This window comes from Carassius carassius, chromosome 20, assembly GCF_963082965.1.
Source record: "Carassius carassius chromosome 20, fCarCar2.1, whole genome shotgun sequence".
Classification (NCBI taxonomy): domain Eukaryota; kingdom Metazoa; phylum Chordata; class Actinopteri; order Cypriniformes; family Cyprinidae; genus Carassius; species Carassius carassius.
In genome coordinates, this window is record NC_081774.1 from 5,692,774 (window position 1) to 5,717,118 (window position 24,345).

Below are 24,345 nucleotides of genomic sequence, written 5' to 3' on the forward strand. Positions count from 1 at the left end.
TAGGGGGTGGAGTTATTTTTGAATACTGTGCTCTGATTGGCCAGCGGAGTCACGAACACGCCCCTTCTGTCCGTGTTTGTGTAGTTTTCTCTACACCGCTTCGCTGGGACCAAGAGAATTAATTAAAGGAAACTATTTGAATTCCTTTTTTTTAACAATATGATTGGATTTAATTGATTTTTGTTGTCGATTCTCTTGTAAGAGACTGAACCGAGAGAAGGATCGGTGGCGAACCGGAGGAGTTGAGTGAGTATGACTGAAGTTTGGCCAGTAACGTTAACGGCTGTTGAGACAGCTGCTTGCGCTAACACACACAAAAAACGTCAACTTAAAAGCCAAAGTTTAAGCTGCGGGTTCCATATAATGATTACGTTAAAAGAAGTCAGTGTTACGCATATTTAAGGTCCGCGTTTCATGTGCTTTTTTTCACCTTCAATATGGATTGTATAAATATTTTTTTCTGGCTTCATCCTGGTCTTTCTTTAACTGTTTGCTTTGGGAGTGGGACATGGGTGAGTCTGTATACAGCTTTATAAATAAGCACTGACACTGTGATGACATTGGTGTTTTTTTGCTGTTGCTTTTCCAGAATTATGGGTTTTACGTTGGCATACAGTAGTTTTTATTTATTTTTTTGCTTTATTCAGACAATATTCTTATTCACTATGCTATATGACTAACATACCTATCCTCCTTGCACAATATACTGGAAAAGTGATTTTGGCAAATGTTTATTCGTAGCTACACACTGTGTGTGTGTGTGTGTGTGTGTGTGTGTGCACACGCAAAAGAGTGCAAAAGCACCTCAGTAACAGCTTGTCTTCTTGCTAGCCTCTCTTCATGTCTTATCTTGTCAAGCTAACCTGCCTCTGAGGTACTCTGAGAACCACACTGTTGTTTTTCTGTTAGAATTAGACACACAAACCAGTTTTGTAACTGTCTCTGTGTTTTGAAGTTCTCTTTGTTCTTTGGAATGAATAATAAAAGTACAATGAATTTGAAGGTCTTTGGCATGAATGTTATAACATGTTTTAGCAGGCAGTGTATCTCCACTCTTGGTTGAGAGTGAGTGTGGTTCACTTTTTGGTGTCAAGGAAAAAAAAGGACTGTGTGTTTAAAGGGTTAGTTCACCCAGATAGCAAAATTATGTAATTAATAACTTACCCTCATGTTGTTTCAAACCCGTAAGACTTCCGTTTATCTTTGGAACACAGTTTAAGATATTTTAGATTTAGTCAGAGAGCTCTCAGTCCCTCCATTGAAGCTGTGTGTACGGTATACTGTCCATGTCCAGAAAGGTAAGAAAAACATCATCAAAGTAGTCCATGTGACATCAGAGGGTCAGTTAGTTCAAAACAAAGCAGTCTGGATATCCGGTTCGCGAACGAATCATTCAGTTCACCAAATTGAACTGAATCATTTTAAATGGTTCGCATCTCTAATACGCATTAATCCACAAATGACTTAAGCTGTTAACTTTTTTAATGTGGCTGACACTCCCTCTGAGTTCAAACAAATCAATATCATGCACTCAAACAGTGCACTGACTGAACTGCTGTGAAGAGAGGACTGAAGATGAACACCGAGCCGAGCCAGATAACGAACAAAAGACTGACTCGTTCACGAGTCAAGAACCGGATGCATCGGTTTTCAGATCACCAGTAGTTCTTTCGGACAGTTCGATTCAATAAACCGGTTGAAGAAAACGGTTCACCGGTTCTTTTGCGCTCGACGTAATGGCGTCATTTGCGATGATTGCCCTTGATTCAAGCCTTCGGTTTACCTGCGCTAATAACACTAGCACAGAATCAGTTCAGAATCAATCACCAAAAGAATCAGTTCGGTTCAGGCGCTCTGTGTGTCAGTCTGCTTCACGCTGAATCACACATGCGCAGTATCATCAGCTCCTCGTATCTTCTTATCTGGCTCGGCTCGGTGTTCATCTTCAGTCCTCTCTTCACAGCAGTTCAGTCAGTGTACTGTTTGAATGCATGCATTACTCCGGGATATTGGTTTGTTTGAACTCAGAGTTCAGAGTCAAAAGTTAACAGCTTAAGTCATTTGTGGATTAATGCGTATTAGAGAAGCGAACTGTTTAAAACGATTCAGTTCGATTTGGTGAACTGACTGATTCGTTCAGGAACCGGATATCCAGACTGCTTTGTTTTGAACTCTCTCACACAACAGACACGGAAGAGAAGACAATGCTGAATAAAGTCGTCGTTTTTGCTATTTTTGGACCAAAATGTATTTTCGATGCTTCAACTTTCGACCCTCTGATATCACATGGACTACTTTGATGATGTTTTTTAGGGCTGCAACTAACGATTATTTTGATAATCGATTAATCTGTCGATTATTTTTACGATTAATCGGTTTATGTACTTATATTTTAGTTTTTCCCATTTTTTCCCCAAGTAAATTATTAGTAAATGGTCTTTATCCTTCAGCATAGATTTTTAAGAGATTTTAACCATTTTGCACTGTCATATCCTAATCAAAAATATACCTGGAGTTGTTTTATTGTGTTAGTAATCCTTTGTCGAACTCTTCTGCAATCAGAACACTGACCCATACTCTAGCAAATTTCACAAGGAGATTTAAAATAATGTTTTCACCATGGCAGTCCTTAGAGCTCCTAAAGTAGTTTAACATCCCGAACGAAGCTTATTAAGGAATCTTTCAGAACATATTTTCACGAAGAATAAGGATAAAACAGAATAAAATTGCAGTGCATTGTATTTTATTATTTACTGGGAAACAGCTTTATAGCTTATGCTGTGAAATTGTAAACAATCCTTCGAATAAAGTGCCAGTGACATGAAACCTGAATGGAACTCACAATTTAAAGTAAAATCCATCAGAAGGTTGTCCAGAAAAAAAAAAAAATTGGACAGTCACACAAAAAACCTGCTGTGTGAAAAAGAGCAGTGAATACTTAGAAAAAAAGTGCATTTCAAATATCTTTAAACATTTACCTCTCTCATTCAGTCATAATTAGGCTGCACGACTGAATTTTGAACTGGTAAACGACAAACTGACCACAGAACATGTTTGTAAAGCTTTAAATGTTAACTGTTAAAAAGTAATGTTATCAGCTTTTACGACTAAACATTTGCAAACAACATTGTACTGGAGAATCTGCACAAATAAAAGTCTTAGGGGCCGTTCACATATCGTGCCTAAAAACGCGTGGAAAACGCTAGGCGCGCCGCTTTCTCCTTTTTTCCAAAGCGCTCGGGCAGAAGCGCCCCTGAGGCGTCTGCCTTTGATAAGCAACCATGACGTGCTCTCTCCTTGAAGACGCGGAAATTTCAGCAAAGGATAAATGGATTTGCAGCTCAAAAAATCACTTGCAGTAGCTCTGCTACTAAATTTATTTCAAAATGGAAATCCATATACAACTATGATCAGCTGTTCCTTTCATCTTGACTGAGCTTTTAACGTTGTTACGGGAAAGGATGAAGCTGATTGGTTAGTTCTTGTCACATGACCCGCGATGCGCTTGCAGCATTCTGAAAAGTTGAGATGTTTTTAACTCGATGCGGTGCGGTGTTGGAAATAACGAACTTGAGCGCGCAAAAGACGCGATATGTGAACGTCCCCTTAAACAGTTCAGTAGTGCAGAGTTTACAGGTTACTCTTCTTTTTTGAAGGCTCAAAGTAAAGTACTCCCAGTCTTCCACATCCCGCTAAATGCTGCAGAGACGCTGTTCGGGAAGCACGTGACATAAAACGAGGCCAGCTATTGGCTATTCGCTACTTCTCCGTATGTACTGGCTGAGTAAAACCTCCGATGGCTCATTACTGCCACACTTTGGTCACCGCAGATTTGAAATATGCACGAAATGAGCCGCTTACGGCAAATAAAAGTTATTTAGCAACGAATCGATGACTAAATTAGTTGACAACTATTTTAATAATCGATTTTTATCGATTAAATCGATTCGTTGTTTCAGCTCTAATGTTTTTCTTATCTTTCTGGACATGGACAGTATACCGTACACACAGCTTCAATGGAGGGACTGAGAGCTCTCTGACTAAATCTAAAATATCTTAAACTGTGTTCCAAAGATAAACGGAGGTCTTATGGGTTTGAAAAAACATGAGGGTAAGTTATTAATTACATAATTTTGCTATCTGGGTGAATTAACCCTTTAATGTCTTTTAATGAGGAAAGAACTATACAAGAACTGTAGTGTAGTGGAATCACGATGTCAGCTTAACATTGACAGTCATCGGCGATGGACGATGGCATTGTCTATAGGCCCATCCCTATTCCTCAAGCTGATTATCTTATTTCTGGATTAGTTTGGCAATGACAAATCAGCTTTCCAAATGTCACAGAGGTGTAATATGTTTAAAAAGTGACCAACAGTTACCATTAGAGTTGAAAATAGTCTCCTCTTTTTCCTGCTGTGATTCTTTTTACATCTGTGGGGCTTTGTAAGAGAAGGGTGAACAAAACTCTTCTCTTGCCACAAACCTGAATGCGTTTTCTTTCATGATTTGGTACCGGCCTGCTTGCATGGCAGATAATGAACTGTGTTCATGGGCCAGTCGCTCTTGCTTTCTCTCTTGTTGTTGGGTCCCTTGATTTAGCTTTCAAATACACAAAGCTGAAACACACACACACTCTTAATATCTGCCTCCACTGCATGTGTCCACCGCTTAGTGGGTGTTGCTATGGCATACGCACAGAATGAGGCTTCACACTCGACATCTTGTGTTCTTTTCACAGAGAGCTCTGGCAGAGAGCATCCTGTACAAAACACACTCACAAACACTCACTTCCCAGACCCATGTGGTGAATATTAGTCTGGATACGCTCATCTGTAGTGCACTGGACTCCACCACTGCTAAACATCAGAGAGACTTTGGAAGAGTTTACAATTTATTCAAACTTTTTTTCTGGGATTCAGTTCATTAGTCTTCCCTGTTGGATTACTTTCTGGACTTGACTCGGATCAGTACTTCATAATGCTCTTCAGTGGCTGCGAGCAGTGCAGTGGTTAGCATGCAGAATGAGAACCGGACCGTTGTCCATTACAGGTAAGCATGCAACACTTGAATTACGTTTTCTTTTCAGTTGTAATGCATCCTTTAAGATATTTAGAGCTAGTTCAGTGTTAACTCATTCATAAGGAATTCAATTCAAAGAACTTAAATTTTGTTCACATGCCATGTTATCATAGATTGTACCATAAATGTGTCATTTGTCTCCTGATCTAGTACCTATAATTTATTTTAAGGATACAAGTAGGCTTATAATCAAAACTTTTCAATAATTAAATAAATAATTGCTAATTGCTTGTCATCATCTTATGCATCTCCCTTTATGTCTTAAAAATACATTTTATGGGGGAAGGTGTTTGACTGAAATTCAAAGTCATAATTTTGAGAAAAATCTAGAATCCAAACAATTTTGCAAAAACATTTTTTAAGGCAGTGATATTGTAGAGCTTTAGTGTGTGTGTGTGTGTGTGTGTGTGTGTGTGTGTGTGCGGGAGAGAGAGAAAGAGCAGGTGTGCCCCAGTTTAATCAATGTTGAATATCACTGTGAATCATTTATGACGATTGCCCATATTATGTTCTGCAGTCCATGAGTTGGGTTAGTTTTTATCTTTTAGTCAGTTGTTCCAATTTTTTATATTCTAGATGTAAGCTCTCTGAATTGTGTTGTCTGTTGATCAGTTGTATGAGGAAATGAGTTTCATCCCATCAGAAGCAAACACAGCGGGTCTAATCTCTGTAATGTCCCTCTCTGTGTGTGCACTAATCACACACGACAGTGGAAAGCAGAAACACAATCAGATTAGCTGTTCATGTGCTGACCATGACAGTTTTTGCCTAAGCCATTTTCAACCTCTGCCCTCAAAGACGTCCGATGTGACATTGTATGATAGACAACTGCTGTGTAGAATATTCTTTTAAAAATCATTTGATATTGTAGTGGTGTAATTCCTGGTGAAGAATTGGGTTGATTGGCAGCCTCATCGTGATGTATGTGCGTTTGGGACGGCTGGTTTTAGAGATTACAGCCCTGTCGGAGGACTTTTTAAGGAGCCAACGAAGCCTTTTAGATGCCTTTTCCATGTCCAGCTTTCTTTGATTGTGTGAGGCGTGAAGGCACCAGGTAGGGCTCTACAAACTCTGACGGACTGGTTTTTATGTTTAGAGGTTCATCTATTATGGAAAACTAGTAAAAATATTTCCAAGGCCTGATTGATTTGCCACATATTATGCAGTGTCAGATTGATTGGTAATGAATTTTTGTGTTGGGTCCAGTATTGTTTAATTAATTTGTAAGGAGTTTTAAGGGCTTTACATTGGGTAGTATTCATTTACTAACATGATAATAATCCACACAGCTAATGTGTGACACATTGTTGTATATACCCTAACATACAATTAAATAAAAAAAAAAAAAAATATATATATAAAATTATTTCCCGGATATTGTGTATTCCTTGGATAGAAATTATGCCATATAAGCCCCCCAAAACTAGGACTTGTAACCAATTTTTATTTTTTATTTTATTTTTTTAGTTTCACAAGTCAAACTGCCACTTTTTTAACTTTCCCTGCACAAACAAATCAGTGGTCTGTTATGGCAGCACCTTATTCTCATAGAATTGTCCCAGTGTTTGAGTTAGATCCTTAAAATTTTAAACATTAAAGATAATATTTGTATGTTTTTGTAATGAAGACATGCTGCCTTCTCAATTTATTTCTACTAATGTTAATACAGAGATAACAGCTCAACCATTCATAAAATATCTTTGCTGCCCCCTGCAGGATGGAGGCATCCTGTTTGGACCTGGCTCTGGAGGGGGAGCGTCTCTGTAAGGTGGGGGATTACAGCGCCGGCGTTTCTTTCTTCGAGGCCGCCATACAGGTTGGCACAGAAGACCTACAGGTTCTGAGTGCCATCTACAGTCAGTTGGGCAATGCATACTTCCACTTGCATGACTACAGCAAAGCTCTGGAGTTCCACCACCATGATCTTACACTAACTAGGTATACTTACACAACTTTACAGGAGATGTAGCTTTCCCAACTGCTCAACAGTTAGGGCTCAGTAAGGTTCCAATAAATGCTGTCATCAAATAATCCTGGGTTTAATAAATCCAGGAATAAAAAACATTTATGAATATATTACCGTAGAAAATACTGTAATATAATAATAGAAAAATAATAGAAAATTACAATAGAAAATACTGAAAGTAATGTTTCTCAATGTTTTTACTTTATTTTTTTTTTATCATAAATATGCAGCCTTGTGTGAGCATAAGAAAGCAACAACAACAACAAAAATGTGTAATGGTAGTGCAAATTCTCGGTGTTTCAGTTGTATTACCTATAATTAATGTTCTTTAGGATTGTATAATATTTGTATTTAATGTTAATGACAGCACTGATTTGTTCTCTCAGGACCACCGGGGATCGGCTCGGTCAAGCCAAAGCCAGCGGTAACCTGGGGAACACATTAAAGGTTTTGGGACGCTTTGATGAAGCACTGGTCTGCTGCCAGAGACATTTAGATATTGCCAGGGAACAGGGCGACAAGGTGAGGGATTTGTTTAAGGTACACAATAAACATTACCATAATGGAACATATTTCATACAAGACATACACATGGATATTTATTAAAAGGTGAAGAACCACCATCGTACATTATTTGCCCCATGAAAATGACAGTGAAGCATATTTTATTATATTGTATTATTTTTATTCAGTTTTTTTTTTTTTTTTTTTTTTTTTTACTGATTTATTTAAAAATGTATTACCTGAATGTATTTTATAATTTTTTTCAAGTGAAGATTTGAAACATCTTTTATGTCTTTTTGTTAATTGTATACCTTGTGTAATTTATTCTGAGATCACCATGAAAATAGCCTTGATGCTGGCATGGTGTTAAAATGAATGAATAAATAGTGTAACATATTATGTTTAAATTTATTTTATTTTATTATTATTATTCATTGACACTTTTATTCAGAGCCACTTGCAAATGAAAAATTCTATAGCATTTGCGATTAGGGCTTAGCAAAAAAATAGATTTTTCGATTAGTCCTTTCATTAAATCACGTCATTTCGATATCGATTCTCAAAAGGCGTGAATCGATCTTCTCCGATATTTATTTCAGCAAACATTTAAAAGAAGACTTGATTAATGTGAATCTTTAGTCTTCTTCACTAGATGTCACCCTCTTATTTACCTCGTGCAATGTCACAACAGAAAGCCTGTCACTCATTCAGTGCTTATCATGGCGGATATACTGTTGACAAGAACAAAGTGTGATTTGCAATGCTCAGGTATTATTCTATAGTAATACTACAAATCTGTGGAAGCATTTGATATCATGCGTAAAGGTGCCATAATTTCCACAATGAATGAACGGAAGATGGTGCAACGCTGTGTTTTGTTTACACAAGCGCAGACGATGCTCACGGTGTTCTAGGCCTCTGTCGTCTCACTATGATGATAGGAATACACAAATTTCATCCCCAGCTGCTCTGAGAGTCACTTCATTAGCATTTTATTGTTAAATTTGACAAAACTACCATCATATCACATACACAGCGGCTGCAAGTTCCTCATGTCAAAATAAGTTTATTTAAACATGAAGAAACTGTCAAAAATATATTACTATTTAGCAGTCTTAAGACTCAATGTGGCAACAATACTACTACTACTAATAAATTCAAAAAAAATATGTATTTTTAAAGAAATAATCACATTTGTTTTCTTTTTCATTTTAACTGTAAACCTCTGTTGTGCAGCACTTTGTTTTTTTTTTCACTTGATTAGGATAAATTAAATTGTTTTATTCCTTTATTTGATTACCAGGAAAAAGTAAGAAGAACATTTTATATGTCCCTTAATTGTTTAAAAAAGGACCCTATACAAAACAAAAAGGGTTTAAAATACAGGCCTGTGGCTCTTAGTTTATCTTTATAAATTCACCATTTGTAAACTGATGAAAAATGAGCTTGCAAACTGACAAACAAATCAAATTTATAGATTATAAATTAATGCTGTAATTGTAAAAAACTATTTGTAAATGTGATTTCATCATTGCTGACTATTTCAATCATACATTTGTGTGAATCTGATGAATAAATCAACAGGTCTTTATTTACCCAAAAATCAAAGTTGTGAATTGTCAAAGTGAAAAAGATCTTGAGAGCTTGTTTTAAAAAACACAGACACACACACAAAAAAAAAAGTTAGCGAAACTAAGATAAAAACAAAAAACAAATGCAACTTCCTTCTTTGTTTTTTATTTTATGCTGGAAGGTTCCATAAGATGCACCCAGGTATATAATTAACATCTGAGGGTTTTTTTTCTTTCAATTTATTTAATTTGTTTTTTACCTAAAGGTGGGGCAGGCCAGAGCACTTTATAATTTTGGAAATGTGTACCATGCCAAAGGGAAGAGCATCTGCTGGAGCGGAGCAGAACCTGGAGACTTTCCTGAGGAGGTCATTACAGCACTTAGAAAAGCCGCAGAGTACTACGAGTGAGTACCACCAACACCCACGTGAATGAACATTTCAACATACATTTGTGTGTATGTTACAGTTTTTTTACATCCTCCTCCTTTTCTCCGATTGCTTAGGGCGAACCTGTGTATCGTGAAGGAGCTCGGAGACAGAGCAGCACAGGGCAGAACGTATGGAAACCTGGGAAACACATACTACCTGCTAGGAAACTTCAGGGATGCAGTGGCCTCTCATGAACAGGTGAGTGTTTGGTTTCATCATTTGATTATGAAAATTCTAATAACTGTAAGGCTGTGCAAAAGCACTCACTGCACTGTACGTGAACTATTTGTCTTCCAGCGTTTGCTTATAGCTAAAGAGTTTGGTGACCGCTCTGCAGAAAGGAGAGCCTACTGCAACCTGGGAAACGCTTGTATACTCCTTGGGGAGTTTGAGAGGGCTGCAGAACATTACAGGTGAGTGTAATATAAATATCTTTTTTTTTTTTTTTTTTATTATTTATTTACTTATTTATTTTCTGAGCGAGAGAGAGAGAGCATTACACATTATAGCCCTGTTAATGTGGGGTTTGATATAAATATTGTTCCAGGGTTTCCAGGGGTCTTTAAGTCCTCTTTTTCAGTTAATTAAATTAAAGGTCATTTGAAGTCATAATTATCATTTTATTAGGTCTTTGAGAATGGAAAAAAGTTTTCTGTTATAGGTTTGTTTTGTTTTTTTGTTTTTTTTGAGGATGGAAAAGGGAATTGTGGTACATGCTAACGAGATAATTAAACTTAAAAAGTTAATATAATTATATATTATATAATTATTATAATTAGTAAATTAGTGCATGATGCCAAATTCAAAGACAAAAATGGTGTTACACATTCCACAGTCTCACGCAATAGGTGTATACTACACTTTTATGACAGTTAATTGCTTATGATCTACTGTTGATGAATTACTACTTTATGGTTTTTATCGGTGGTCAACCGATATTGGAAATTTTTTTTTTTTTTTTGTTTGTTTTTTTGGAAATTTTTTTTTTTTGACTGCCGATATCTTGGAAAGCAAGGGGGCCGATAGCTGATATAAAACTATATATATATATATATATATATATATATATATATATATATATATATGAGAGAGAGTGAGAGAGAGAGAGATAGATATATATATAATATTATTATTATTTATTAAAATTGTATTAATATTTAAATTAATATTTACACAATTTAAATCATTTAACAATGGATTAAAAAATTATTGTGTAAAATAAACATACTTTAGATGACACAAATAAATATTTAATAAAAATATATTTAAAAAGGAAGTAAACACTGTAACCAAAAAACAGGGCACTCAGTATTCTGGGAAGTTTGTGTGCATTGGCAATAATAATTTTCAAATAAAGCCATGGTAACACTCATTTAACATACAGCACACAATGAAAATTACATGAATATGATAATGGGCAAATGCATAAAGCGCAGCAAAATTTGAAATCACGAGTTTAAAGTTTAAAGCATTCAATTCACACAGACCGACAGTCACACAGAGAACACACGATCATGCAGGATAAAAATGCACACTTCACAGGATCTCACAGTTGGATTGGACTAAGTTTGCAACGTTTGTGAAATTAAATGTTCATTAGCCATTCAAAGATTTGTTTAAATGATTTAAATCCATATTTGCTTAATGCTGATTCCAAACGGAGAAAGTATTATAATGTTTACCTTATTACTAATAATATAAAAGTTATGAGTCTTTTTTGTATACATTAATTCCTTTGTTTAACCGTTCTTTCCGATTATTAGACAGACTTCTATCCGTATTAGACAGAACTGTTAACGACGACAGTAAACAAGAGGGAGAATGTGAGCACTGTGTGCGCTCAAGGCCCATTTCACCTTGCATAGATTTAATGATGGTTAATAACTGTAGTGTTGTATAGGTGTGTGCATTGAGAATGTCATTTTATTATCCCTTCTGTAAAAATACTACTTACCATTTTCAGTCTGAAGTCTTGCCTTTTGAGCTCCTAGATCACTGATTTGGCGTACATGTTCGTCATGCTTTGTCTTAAACTCGCTCAAATGATCTTCCTGTGTACGGCACATCTTTTCAAGATTTGTCTGCAAAACACAAATGTTTTTTGATGGATTTTTTTATTTTTTATTTTTACACAATACAGTGCTGTTTTACGTCCAATACTCCATGAATATGTTAATACTTGCCTCAGTCTGGCACGCCATCAAAACAAAAGTCCCGCCTCAAACTCATGGCCAAGCAGAAAACTTATCGGCCGATGCCGATATTTGAAAAATGCCAAATATCGGCCGATATATCGGTCATGTCGATTCATCGGTCAACCACTAGTTTTTATTTTGTAATATTTTGTAGATTGTTGTAAATGTGCATATTTTATCTCCCCCATCTTTTTGAATTAGCAGCTGTAAGTAATAAAGCACACAGATTTCCAAATAAGATTCCCTTTGTGTTTTGGTCTTATTTATTATTAAAAGTCCCAGATTATGCATAAAATCTTTATATATTATTATACTCTATATATATTATTATCTGACATTTAAGTCAATAGCTGGATTTTCATCTAAATGTTAACTGAATTAGGCGTGTTTCCATAAAGTTGAGTGACTGACCTAGTAAACAACAGTAAAAAAAAAAAAAAAAACCTCTGTTGTGGTTCTATCTGAGCTCTGACAGTGATTGTGTTCTGGGTGCAGGAAAGCTTTACAGTTGGCACGGCAGCTAAAGGATCTGGCAGTGGAGGCTCAGGCCTGCTACAGTCTGGGCAACACATACACACTGCTGCAGGACTATGAAAGAGCTATCGACTACCATCTCAAACATCTCATAATCGCTCAGGACCTCAATGATAGGTGCTCTCACACACTAGGAATCATGTTTTTGTTGTGGCCAACTGATATCTAAAGAACAGGGTGGCAAACAGTCAAATAAATGCATATATATAAATACCCCAATGTTCCCTGATAAAACAAAAACAATTATAAAGCATAGTAATAATTTACATACTCATTATGGAAGGTATGTTTTCTGCAGGATCGGTGAAGGCAGGGCCTGCTGGAGTTTGGGAAACGCACATACAGCACTAGGGAATCATGACCAGGCCATGCACTTTGCAGAAAAGCACTTAGAAATCTCAAAAGAGGTGCGTGCAGTTATAGACCCATCAGTAGGTGCATATTTGGAAGTACCATTGATGTTTGTTCTGATTGATTTCTTGCTATAAACTGCATCAGGGTTATATGCATATTGAATAAATAAATAATTATCGCTTAGGATGTATTTGAAATAAATGGCCGAATTGTCTTGTTTACAGACTGGTGATCGTAGCGGGGAACTGACTGCTCGCATGAATGTCTCAGATCTCCAGATGGTCCTCGGCCTCAGTTACAGCACAGACAATTCAGTACTTTCTGAGAACAAAGAGATCGACTACAACCTGCATGGTACACAAAAACAGCACTAGGTCTCCCTTCAGCCATAGTATCCCAAGTTCCTCTGTATGATTAATCACTTGAATAAAGTGAGGGAGCGCTGCAGGTTTTAAACTGATTGACTTGGCTGGTTGTTTTTCCAGGAGCCAGACCTAGGATGAGCCGACGGCACAGTATGGAGAACCTAGAGCTGATGAAACTCACACCTGACAAGATCAACGCGAATGTAAATGTATTTATCTGATTCATAACTCTTTTAATAGTCATCAGTTCATAAGACAATGAAGCAGAAATGTATGTTTTTAAATCTCAGCATCAGGGATTCATAGAGCAATTTAATATCTGTCCTGCAGGGTCAGAAGTGGACCAGTGAAATCCTCTTCAAGCAGTCCAGATCTTCACTGGCCAAGTCATCCTCAAAGCTATCCTTTGTCAATCGTTTCCGAGGAAAGAAGCACAAACTGCAGAGCAGCTCCAGTAAAATCCTGCAGGATACCAGCAACACACGGGAAGCTCCTCAGAACAAAGTACTAAAACCACATGCAAACATGTTTATTAGGGATGCACGATTTTATCGGACCAATATCGGAATTGGCCGATAATAGCTTTAAATGTAAATATCGACCCGATATGAAAAATTATGAAAAAAAGGGTTCTTGTTAAAAAAAAAATATATATATATATATATTTATAATACATCCCTAATACTTAATAAAACCTATAGAAATCCAAGTAAAAAAAGATTATATTTATTAGTTGAGATTTCTGATCTGAGAAAGATTCATGAGTCCATATTATTTTAAAGAAAAAAAGTTTTTGTAACATTTTCATCAAAACTTGCTTCACATCTGAAATGTCTGAACAATTCATAAATGGAAAATACTGGTTGCCAAATTGTGTATGTGTTCTCAGTTCTTCAGAGGGAATTAGTTTTAACCTTTGACCTCTTTGCTCCCAGCATGGGAGTACTGATGTGTTAGGAGACGAGGGCTTCTTTGACTTGCTGAGTCGTTTCCAGAGCAACAGGATGGATGACCAGCGCTGTGCCATACAGGATGGGAGGAGCCACCTGAGTGTCAATTCTAGCTCTGCCTCCCCACCCACCACCCCGCCCAGAACCATCAGGAAATGTTAGTCTTCTTTCATGTTATTTATTGAATTTGTCTTTGAATATTCAAACAAATAGCATTAAAATGACGTGAATATCATAAATGTAGCTGAACATGTTTCTGTATATCCAGCATTCTCAGAGTCGGCTGCATCTCCAGGTCAGGAGCCGTTCCTCAGACTGCTGGTCAGCGCTCAGGGCAGGAGGCTGGATGAGCAGAGGGCAGGAACAGGGAACAGTCTACCCGGCCTGCGCACCCTGTCTGAACACAGCAGCACTAGCAGCAGACAGATGATCCTCAGCCAGGTCATGGCCAGCACAGATGCCACTGAACCTGATGACCAGTTCTTTGACATGCTCGTCAAGTGTCAGGTGAGTACATGCTTGAATTAACCGGAGTAGAAAATGAGTGCAAAATAGCAGCTGTAGGAAAGGAATTGCATTCATTTCATTTTACTATCTCTCTCAGGGGTCCCGTCTGGATGATCAGAGGTGCGCCCCTCCTCCACCCTCCTCCCGTGGCCCCACCGTCCCGGATGAAGACTTCTTCAGCCTCATCATGCGCTCACAGGCCAAGAGGATGGACGAGCAGAGAGTCACACTGCCCTCCTGCCGCTGAACAAACCATAAGTCTTCTGAACTCCATAATCAGAATTGAGCAAATTTTTATGCACATGAGTGTTACAAACTTCACGCTGGCAATACACACATGATCTACACAATAAGAATCGAGTAACAGTATGAACGGTGTCCTGTCTACTACATGATTATGAATGGCTTTTTGTGTACAGCTGTTCTTAGCGACTCTGGGGAAAATGTCTTTGTAAATAACACATTTAAATTTTTTACTGGATTTAAGCTCTTGTACATTTGCATTTGTAAGGATGTCAAAGGTTGTTTTAGTTTAGGATGTATTGTTTTGATTATGATCGTCAGTGACTCACACAAATGTATCATTTGATTCAAAACTCCAGGTTTATTTGTATTTATTTAAATAACATTGTTACTAACACTACTAGTTACCTTCTAGTTAGTATATGTATCTGTGACAAAAATATCTTTTTTTGTAATGTCACATTTAGATGATAAAAGTTAAACTATGTCAAAGTGGTTGATACAGTAACATTTACAACACAGCTGTGTAGAAATAAAACCTGTACAGAAAAACTTAACCTTGTTCAGTGTCTTTATAAGACAAGAAAATGTTTTGCAACAGTCTGTTGTTTAAATCTAATTTTTACAGGCAAGCAGAGCATTTAAATGTTCTTTAATTCCAGAAGTAACTTAAATACTGTTCTTCAAAAGTACAGTAGGGTGAGCTCTCCAGTGCATTGGTCACTTGTAGTTAACATTATTACCCAAATCATGCAAAATACAATGTATAATCATCGAGCACAAAAGTTTAAGAGTCGGGTAAAGGTAGATGATTTAAAAGGTTGGGATCTTCCTCCAGAAGAATGCAGATGAACATTTCTTTCACAGTGTCACTACCTTTACGCACTATGCTGCAGATCTTCCTCATGCTGGCTTCACTGGTTGAAGTTGGATGTGTGATTTCAGAATATAATTCTTCATGAATGATTTGCTTCTGAAGCAGGTTGTCTGCAATGTTATTCACATTTTTAACACTTTTAATAAAAGTATGCCAGTTTCTATCAAAAAAATTAACTTTATCAAAGTTGACAGCCACTTTTGGAAACAAATTAAATTCCGAATTAAGCAGCATGGATCCAAACAAAGCTTTGTAAATTTTTGAGGTCCATACTGATTTCTGATCATCCACTCGGCTAAGAGTCATATCAATGTCATCGACAGGATTTATGACCTCAAAGAAGTTTGGCTTGATGTCTCCTCTTAGTTTGATTGCTTTGGGTTGGACAGAAGCACCAGGGACATCAAGACTGTGTTGTTTATTCATCTGTAATGGGGTTTCAGGTCTTGAAAGACTGATTTGATGACTCGACTTTTCCACTATTTTAATTTTTTCTTCAAAAAGTGAATCTACTGGTAAAAAATACACATGGAGAATGATGGGATCTTTGTGTGTCATGAAGATAAATAGATCACAGTGCACTTTCACTGCTATGCCTAGTTTCATAAGCACCGTTTTAGGAGAAAAAGATGGTTGGAGTACTTTAGCATGAAAACGAGTCAGCTCCACTGATTCCAAGGATATTCCTTCATCTTCAATATTGAGGACCTTTACACTTTGTGTGAGAGAGGGGTCTGACTCTGCTAAACAGGTGTAATGAGGTAGATGGGCCTCCTCCAGTTTCCCTGAGATCACTGTCACATCAATCACAGGACCAATTCTCTCACACTGAAGCCTCTCCAGCTCTTCACTGAGGAAACCTCCATCCACTGCACGATACTGGAGAGTGATGTCACCAGCACAGACCCATCGCATTCTGGTCCTGCTGCACTCGAATCGACCCGCCGGAGTGCTGATCCTGAACTCTGACCCTCCTTCATCTGTACAGACTGACGGCTCCACCTGAACCCACTGATCAGAGTCAACAATGTGAACACAAGACTGACACACTGGGAGCGGCTGAAGATTCAGTCCAGACGGTTCTGAGTTGTTCAGCCTAGAACAGAGATAGTAATGATGAATTAAATTACTAATGTATAAAAGATAAACTTAATACTATAAAATTATCTCACTCTTCCAGCTCTTTCAATATATTTGGTTTGAAGTGAATCTCTACTTTCTCATTACAGCTGTGACTCCAGTCCTGTTCTTTGCACTGGTCTGTGAGTTTACTGCATTTCCTCCTTTAAAAAAGAAAGGAAAGGAGAAAAGGAAAGGATGTGACGTGTGGCCAAGTATGGTATCCCATACTTGGAATTTGTGCTCTGCATTTAACCCATCCAAGTGCACACACAAAATAAAAAAAGTCACAATTAGCTATAATGTAAACACCATTTTGTAGATATGCACAACACATTAATTTAATTCCACAATGTAAATAGACCCAGTGTTTGAAGTTTTGTAGTTAAGTTGTTAAATACAACTATTATTTGTCATTAGATTAAAAAAAGTCAAAAGCACATTAAGCACACAAACCCTTCAATGAGCACAGTGCAGTGTGGCTCTGTCAGTGATTTCTTCAGTAACATGAGCCCCTCCTCCAAAAGCAATCCAGTGACACTGACACTACAAAATAACATTTATAACATTCAACTGTTATAATGACAAAACAGCACCAAATATTTTTTTATTTTTCTGTTAATTATCTCTATTAACTTTTGCTTATAATAAAAAAAACACAACAATGTAGTTAGCAGTAAGAATAACATTGTGAAGTGTCAAAGTGAAGTGTCAAAACCGAGTATTCTATTCTTTTATTCACATTAAAATAAAGAATAAGTCGTACCATATTTCTTGCAGACTGCTACAGGCCTGAACGAGAGCGAGAATCCTGAGAGCCCAGCTCTGATTCAGACTGAAGACGATCAGCTCCACACTCTTCAGATCACGCACAGAGTGCAGGAAAGAAAACAGAGCATCCGCTTGTTCATTACACTCTGGAGAACTGCAAGCAGCACAATGGTACAAAAGTAAGGACAGAATACCATCAGAACAAACTGTAAATGCTAGTTTGATGTTAGAGGTTATATTTACTCAGGTTTGTGTGTACTCTGTTTGTGGAATCTCTGGAAGAAGATTTTCCAGTCAGAGTTGCTTATCGCTGAGCGAGGACAAGTGAGAGTGATATGTGAGAGAGACTCAAACATCTGTCTGTGCCTCACATCCAGCCTATAAAAACATCCAGCCAGACTTCATTAATTCAGCCAATTAATTATATTAATACAATTTTTTTTGTGTACTGTAGTCTAAAAACTGACATGTAAAGATTGAAATGTGTGTGCAATGTACCTGATGTCCTTATCACAAAGCAAAACACTGAGAGATGAGAAGAGACTCTCATCATTGTAAATTTCTTCCTCAACACTTGCAAAAAAATTAAATAAGACGACAAGTGAAGTAAGTAAAAGATCTTGGATAATTATTTTTTTATTTGTATTTGTTTCCAGATGCCACTTGCAGTAATATTCTATATATAACCCAATGAAATTAAATGTTGGCTTAAGTGTCCAAAATGTATATGGGGCCACTGTAAAATTACGAATTCTGAATTTATTATGCTAATCCTTTAACCTGAGCTGCTGTAGACTGGTGCAGGTTTGGACGAGAGAAATTATCCCAGAAAGCCAGCTCTCATTCAGAACGACCAGCTTCAGCTCCAACGTCTTCAAACCCACAGAGTGAAATGAAGACAGCAGCAAACTGACATGCTCATCAAGAGCTGAAGAACTGCAAAAAAAATATTTGACCACAATACATTTGAAAAAACAGTTAATCTACTGATGAGATAAACAGTTAATGACAAAATCATTATTTTTCTTACTCTTCTGCTACTTTTTCTGTCTTGCTGAGTCTCTGTAAGAAGAGTGACCAGTCAGTGCTGGATATCTCTGATTGTGGACATGTAAGTGTGATGTTTAAGACTCCTGGAAATGACGGATTCTTCTCAGAGGAGCTCAAAGACAACCTGAAACAGAGACACAAAGACACTTTTTCTTGTGTTCTGAAAAATAAATTATACCATCTTGGTAAGACAGATTATATTGTAGGTCTAGTAGTTTCTTACAAGACATCTTCATGTGTGACTGACAGGTCAAGTGACCATATGAGACTCTCAGCACTGTATTCATCCTCTTGAACTCTATCAGTCGGAACAAAGACACAAAATAACACACATGGCTTATTTTGAAACTTTAAAATAAAAAGATAACTTATTAAACAACTAATAAATCATTGGATTGTGACATTTATGTTAAAATAGAAAAACTAATGTTACATTCAGAGTGAATATTATTGTCATTTCCTTTGACCCTATCGGAAGTAAGAAATTTTATATTAAAATTACTTCAGTTTTCTCAAGATTTTTGATTCACCAAGAATCTGGATCAACTCCCCAACATCGTAGAGGTAGTCCACTGTCAACCTGAGGTCATGAACATGAAATATAGTTCAATGACAAATCAAAATGTGTTCATACAGAAAAGAAAAAAAAATTGCAAAATGTACACATAAATAGTTATTTTTTATTTAAAAAAAACATTTTAAAAAACATTTTAATATCCAAAAATAAAGAATGTAATGTTACTGACATACATGACAAAATAACTTAGGCAGAAATACACAATGGGTCTCATTCATGAAACACGATCAGAACGAATTTTTGTGTAAATCGTGTGTAAAGTTTCTGGCGTAAATTCTCGGATTCATTAAAATGTTCGTATTTTCCAAATATTATTTGGTAGGTACGAAATAAATCACCTGCTCCCAGCCACGCGTAAATAGTGCGTTTAACATCCGAACGTTTTTCTCATTAATAAGGCTGCATTTTAATTCACCTTAATCGGGTAGTACACAGCATTTTGAAAAAAATATTATTACATAGCCTACGGTTTTTCTTTTTACTTTTAATATGAGAGCCAGTAATAGCATCTGCAAACGGAACACTTTAATCAAATAATTAATTGCTTTCAGGGCTGGGCAAAATAATGGCCACTTAATTGTTACGGAAATTCGTTTTTTGCACTCAAGCTTCATGTCGTACCACTTTCTTTTCACTTCTGGGACTGTTCGATTAACAGATAAAACTCCATTAACAGCATCTGTAATGCTGCCTTTTTTTTAGGACCTGATACGCTATGTTCGCTTGAAAATAAAATGTGGCCTTTTGAATGAACTTCTGATAATAAAACTTATGATATTTTTTTTTATTTTTCATTCGCTTTTGAGAAGATAACTGTATAAAAAAAATCCTTCGTTTGGTGTCATAATATGATACCCATATATAGTTGTCAGTCGAATTTAATGGGGGGGGGGGATTTATGGTAATTGAGAATGAGCGTGCATGCGTGTCCCATTTAGGAATGATTGGAATTCATTAAACGTACAATTTGTAAGATATTTGCAGTAAAATATCCAAAAACCAAACAAACAAATTCCGATCATTCCATGCTTCTTCTTAGCGTCATCAAACCACTCGTTTGTTATTGTTTTGGTAGTGCGCCCTCTCGTGGCAGGTCTTTAACACACACACACACACACACATTTCACTATCACATCTTACGTTTACAAAGTATTTGTGAATCAGGAGAAGAGTTTTCCAAGTGGGAAGGTCTCTATACGCGCAAATCACTCACATATTTACTAGTAGCCTATATTTACTAATGTTTCATGAATGAGACAGAATAATTGTATTTTGAGAAGAGTTAAATTTCATGCTCTTCCTTTCTCCATGCGAACACACTAACCTCAGATTCTCACACATACAGAACGCTGGCTGAAGAATCTTGAGTTTCTCAGCTGTTAAATCACAGTACATGAGGTACAGGTCTCTGATGTTTGGACAGCACTGAAGACAGTACAGCAGCACCCAACAGTCTGTGCTCTTCAGGGAAACGTTACAGAGATCCATGGACTTGTAAACTTTAAATATTTTCCTCACAAACCTCTTATCCTGAAGCTCATGCAGACAGTGGAGAGCAAACAACTCAATTCCATACCGCTGTATCATCAAAGCAACAGCTCTCTTGAGGGTTTTCCTCATTTCTTTTTTCTTTAGTTTAATGGTGTGAGGAACAGTCCACTCAATATTTTCAAGGAATGAGCTGCTCACCTCTTCATTTAAAAGACCATAGAGGAACAGTATAACCGGAGGTATGGGAATTGATCTTCTTTCTCTCAAATCTGGAGATGGCTTGTCAATTATAGCCTCCCATTCCATCAAGTTAAACAGCTCACTAACTTTTAAGCTGTGCTCTTTTTCATCCAGTAAGACATAATAAAGAGCAGCGAAGATCTCCTGAAAGCTGAAATGGATAAACTTGAACACTGAAACTTGTTTTTCTTTTCTTTTCAAACTTCCTTTATACAAAAACAGACAAATGGAGGCATCTAAGCCAGTCTCAGCAACAGGCTTTTCATCAAAAAAGACTTGTTGATTTTGTATTCCTCTCTCTGCCAGCTGACCCAGACTCCTCAGCATGGTGAGGACAGACTGACTCTGGTCATGCTGCTCCAGTAGAGTGGACACAAAGTGCACATATATGGAGGTGTTTGTCTTTAGTTCTCTCATCACACAATCATCACCTGTTAAGTGTTTCTTCAGACAAAAACAGATCATCCAACACTGCAAAGGCACAGAGCAGGCAGTCAGGAGGCTTTCATTTATCTTCACTCTCTCATACATTTTCCTGAAGAGCTGTTCATCCTGAAAGAACTTCTGGAAGTACTCCTGCACCCCTCTCTCAGAGAAGCCCATAATCTCAGTGAAACGCTGAGGACCCTTGAGGAGGTTCATCACTGCATCAGCATGTGATCTGGTGGTAACCAGCAGGAAAGACTCAGGCAGCAAGATTCCCCTCAACAAGTTCCTAAGAATGACCATAGGTGGCGCTCTTTTGAATGGATTAGTGTGTAGTAACATTAAATGAAGGGGTGGATGAGATACATACTCATCAGTTCCATCAATGAGGAAGAGGACTTTCTCTGGTGTTAAATCTAGTATCTGTGAGATCTGTTCCATTGCTAAACTGCAACTCCGGCTCAAAAGCTGAAACAAGCTCATCTCCTCAGAAATACACTTCAGCTCTTCACTCTTCAAAAGAAAAACTACATCAAATTTTTCAGAGTAAAGTACTCCAGATGCCCAGTCCAACATGATCTTCTGTAACATGAAGGATTTCCCTCTCCCAGAATCTCCACTGAGAATGACAGTTTTCTGTGTGTTTCCATCACTGTCAGGACTGAACAGCTGGTCTATTCTGATGCTTTGATTCTTGTGATTTGATAACAGCTGAGATGGTGGTTTTGATCCAGAAGTGTGCACAGACCTCACATGTTGACGACAGATTTTCTCAGTTTGCTCTTTGCTCTTCTGAATGATCAATGGTTCAGTGTAATAACCAGCCAGGTCCACACATTCATTAGATAGACGATTATACTCTGTCACAAACTTACAGCTTTCAATAATGGAAGTCTTGTACTGAAGAATCTCAGGGCTCTGACCTACAGAGACATAAAACAGTCATTAAATAACAAGATCCTTAATTAAATAGAGTAACAGTGAAGCTCACATGGAGAGAGTAGGTTTTTCAGTAGTAGAATTGTATTTACAAAAATGGAGAACTAAACATCATAGGTTTACAAAGAACACTAAAAACCGGAAGAGATGGCAGGTGAAGCCAGAGGGATGACTAGGGGTGTCAAGGTGAAGACAGGAAACTTTACGGAGACAGTAGAGAAACCAGAGCTAGCAGACTGGGCAGAACCAGCAGAGGAGGAAAGATCAGGGAACTGTTTGGACTAGAGGCTCCATTAAATTGGAGGGTGGGGACTGAATCTCTGCAAACAGGTCAATCAGTAATTCCTCCAATGCCAGTTCCAGCTTGGGGCTCATGCATGGCAAATGACATTGACTAGGGCAGGAATGAGCACAGAAGTGGTGAAGAAGGCATCCTCCTGAACCTCCTCCTCTGTTAGAGAGAAACTGCTCAGCCATAACACATACTGTATTGTACATGTATTGGGGTATTGTACAACTGGAATATTCTGTAGGCATTGATTGGAGGAGGCAATTGTCTAGCCTGCTCAAGAAGCAAATCTTTAATGTGCCCTCAATCCAGGGAACCATTTCTAAATAGTCCTCTGAAAAATTAATGTCCTCTGTGTCCCCTTGACATAGAGACAGGAGTTAGTCTTCCTGTGGTTGGTTCCTCAAACAGTGACAATAACCAACCAACTCAAGATACAAACACAGAGCAATATGGGAAAACTAACAACAAACCATGACACAGGTGAATAACATAGTAAACATGGAAACTAACTAGGAGATGTAAATATTATCCTAAAGCCTCTGCTAAGATGTACAGCCATGGCCAAAAGGTTTGAGAATGACACAAATATTAATTTTCACAATGTCTGCTCCCTCTGTTTTTGTGATGGCAATTTGCATAGACACCAGAATGTTAAGAACAGTGTTTAGATGAATTGAAATTAATTGCAAAGGCCCTCTTTTCCATGAAAATTAACTTAATCCCAAAAAAATTTCCACTTCAGCCTTGCCACAAAAGGAACATCAGGTCAGTGATTCAGGTGAGAGTGTTGATGAGGACAAGGCTAAAGATCACTCTGTCACGCTGATTGGGATAGAATAACAGACTGGAAGCTTTAAAAGGCAGGTGGTGCTTGAAATCATTGTTCTTCCTCTGTTAACTGTAGTTACCTGCAAGGAAACGTCCAGTTATCATTGCTTTGCACAAAAAGGGATTTACAGGCAAGGATAATGCTGCTAGTAAGATTACAACTAAATCAATCATTTATCGGATCATCTAGAACTTCAAAGGGAGAGGTTCAATTGCTGTGAAGACTGCTTCAGGGCACCCAATAAAATCTATCAAGTGCCAGGACTGTCTCCTAAGGTATATTCAGCTGCGGGATTGGTGCACCACCAGTGCAGAGCTTGCTCAGGAATGGCAGCAGCCAGGTGTGAGTGCAAATGCACGCACAGTGATGCCAAGACTTTTGGAGGATGGCCTAGTTTTAAGAAGGGCAGCAAAGAACCCACAGAACCCCAGAAAAACATCATGGGCAGACTATAATTCTCCAGAAGGTACAGTCATTGGACTGTTGAGGACTGGGGTAAAGACTTTTTCTCTGATGCATCCCCTTTTTGATTGTTTGGGGCATCCACAATAAAGCTTGTCTGGAGAAGAAAAGGTGAGCACTTCCATCAGTCCTGTGTCATGCCAACAGGAAAGTATCCTGAGACTATTCATGTGTGGGGTTGCTTCTCAGCCAAGGGAGTGGGCTTACTCATAATTTTGCGTAAGAACAAAGCCATGAATAAAGAATGGTTCAAAAACATTCCAGAGAGCGACTTCTCCCAACCATCCAACAGTATGGAAATGAACTATGCCTTTTCTAGCATGATGGAGAAACTTGCCATAAGGCAAAAGTGATAACCTAGTGGCTCAAGGAACAAAACATAAGAATTTTGGGTCCATGGCTCCAAGCATTTATTATGCAAGAATGGGCTGCCATCAGTCAGGATGTAGCCCAGAAGTTGATTGACAGCATGCCAGGGTGATTTGAGTCTTTGCATAAATTTATTATAATAGTCAATAAAACCTTTGACATTTATGAAATTCATGTAATTATACTTCAGAATAACATATT

The 24,345-nt window shown here is 37.6% G+C and overlaps 2 protein-coding genes across 8 annotated transcripts; one reads left to right on the forward strand and one right to left on the reverse strand.

Annotated features, from left to right (window-relative positions):
• Positions 1–83: 83 nt before the first annotated feature.
• gpsm2 (G protein signaling modulator 2) lies at positions 84–15,023 on the forward strand. Of its 7 annotated transcripts, none has more exons than XM_059501312.1 (15): positions 84–246; positions 4,742–5,052; positions 6,799–7,020; positions 7,435–7,570; positions 9,390–9,529; positions 9,629–9,752; positions 9,852–9,967; positions 12,245–12,400; positions 12,582–12,690; positions 12,862–12,991; positions 13,123–13,211; positions 13,333–13,506; positions 13,938–14,109; positions 14,221–14,459; positions 14,557–15,023. In XM_059501312.1, exons 2-15 carry the CDS (start codon positions 5,018–5,020, stop codon positions 14,704–14,706), a joined length of 1,992 nt encoding a protein of 663 aa, XP_059357295.1. In that variant the 5' UTR covers positions 84–246; positions 4,742–5,017; the 3' UTR covers positions 14,707–15,023. The 7 variants fall into 7 exon arrangements, with proteins under 7 accessions (XP_059357295.1, XP_059357297.1, XP_059357298.1 ...); XM_059501314.1 differs by having other exon boundaries at positions 92–246; positions 4,923–5,052; XM_059501315.1 differs by lacking the exon at positions 4,742–5,052 and having other exon boundaries at positions 104–246.
• A 45-nt stretch (positions 15,024–15,068) lies between these two features.
• Positions 15,069–23,752, reverse strand: nlrp1 (NLR family pyrin domain containing 1). The gene is made up of 9 exons (XM_059502645.1): positions 23,578–23,752; positions 20,421–22,176; positions 19,022–19,099; positions 18,743–18,817; positions 18,500–18,643; positions 18,250–18,405; positions 17,155–17,244; positions 16,752–16,862; positions 15,069–16,675 (listed from the first exon to the last, which is right to left on the reverse strand). The coding sequence occupies exons 1-9, from the start codon at positions 23,750–23,752 to the stop codon at positions 15,490–15,492; spliced, it is 3,771 nt and encodes a 1,256-aa protein (XP_059358628.1). The 3' UTR covers positions 15,069–15,489.
• Positions 23,753–24,345: the final 593 nt, after the last annotated feature.

Bases quoted from the DNA above. Each gene is read 5' to 3' on its own strand.
- gpsm2 (XM_059501309.1), top strand. From the start codon at position 6,084: ATGCCTTTTCCATGTCCAGCTTTCTTTGATTGTGTGAGGCGTGAAGGC. The intron at 14,110-14,220 runs GTTAGTCTTCTT...CTGTATATCCAG, and splicing joins GCCCAGAACCATCAGGAAAT to CATTCTCAGAGTCGGCTGCA. The intron at 14,460-14,556 runs GTGAGTACATGC...TATCTCTCTCAG, and splicing joins ACATGCTCGTCAAGTGTCAG to GGGTCCCGTCTGGATGATCA.
- nlrp1 (XM_059502645.1), bottom strand. From the start codon at position 23,752: ATGTTTTTCTGGGGTTCTGTGGGTTCTTTGCTGCCCTTCTTAAAACTA. The intron at 18,818-19,021 runs GTAATTTTAATA...TCCGACTGATAG, and splicing joins AAAATCTTGAGAAAACTGAA to AGTTCAAGAGGATGAATACA. The intron at 16,863-17,154 runs GTTTGTGTGCTT...TCTTTTTTAAAG, and splicing joins TGCACTGTGCTCATTGAAGG to GAGGAAATGCAGTAAACTCA.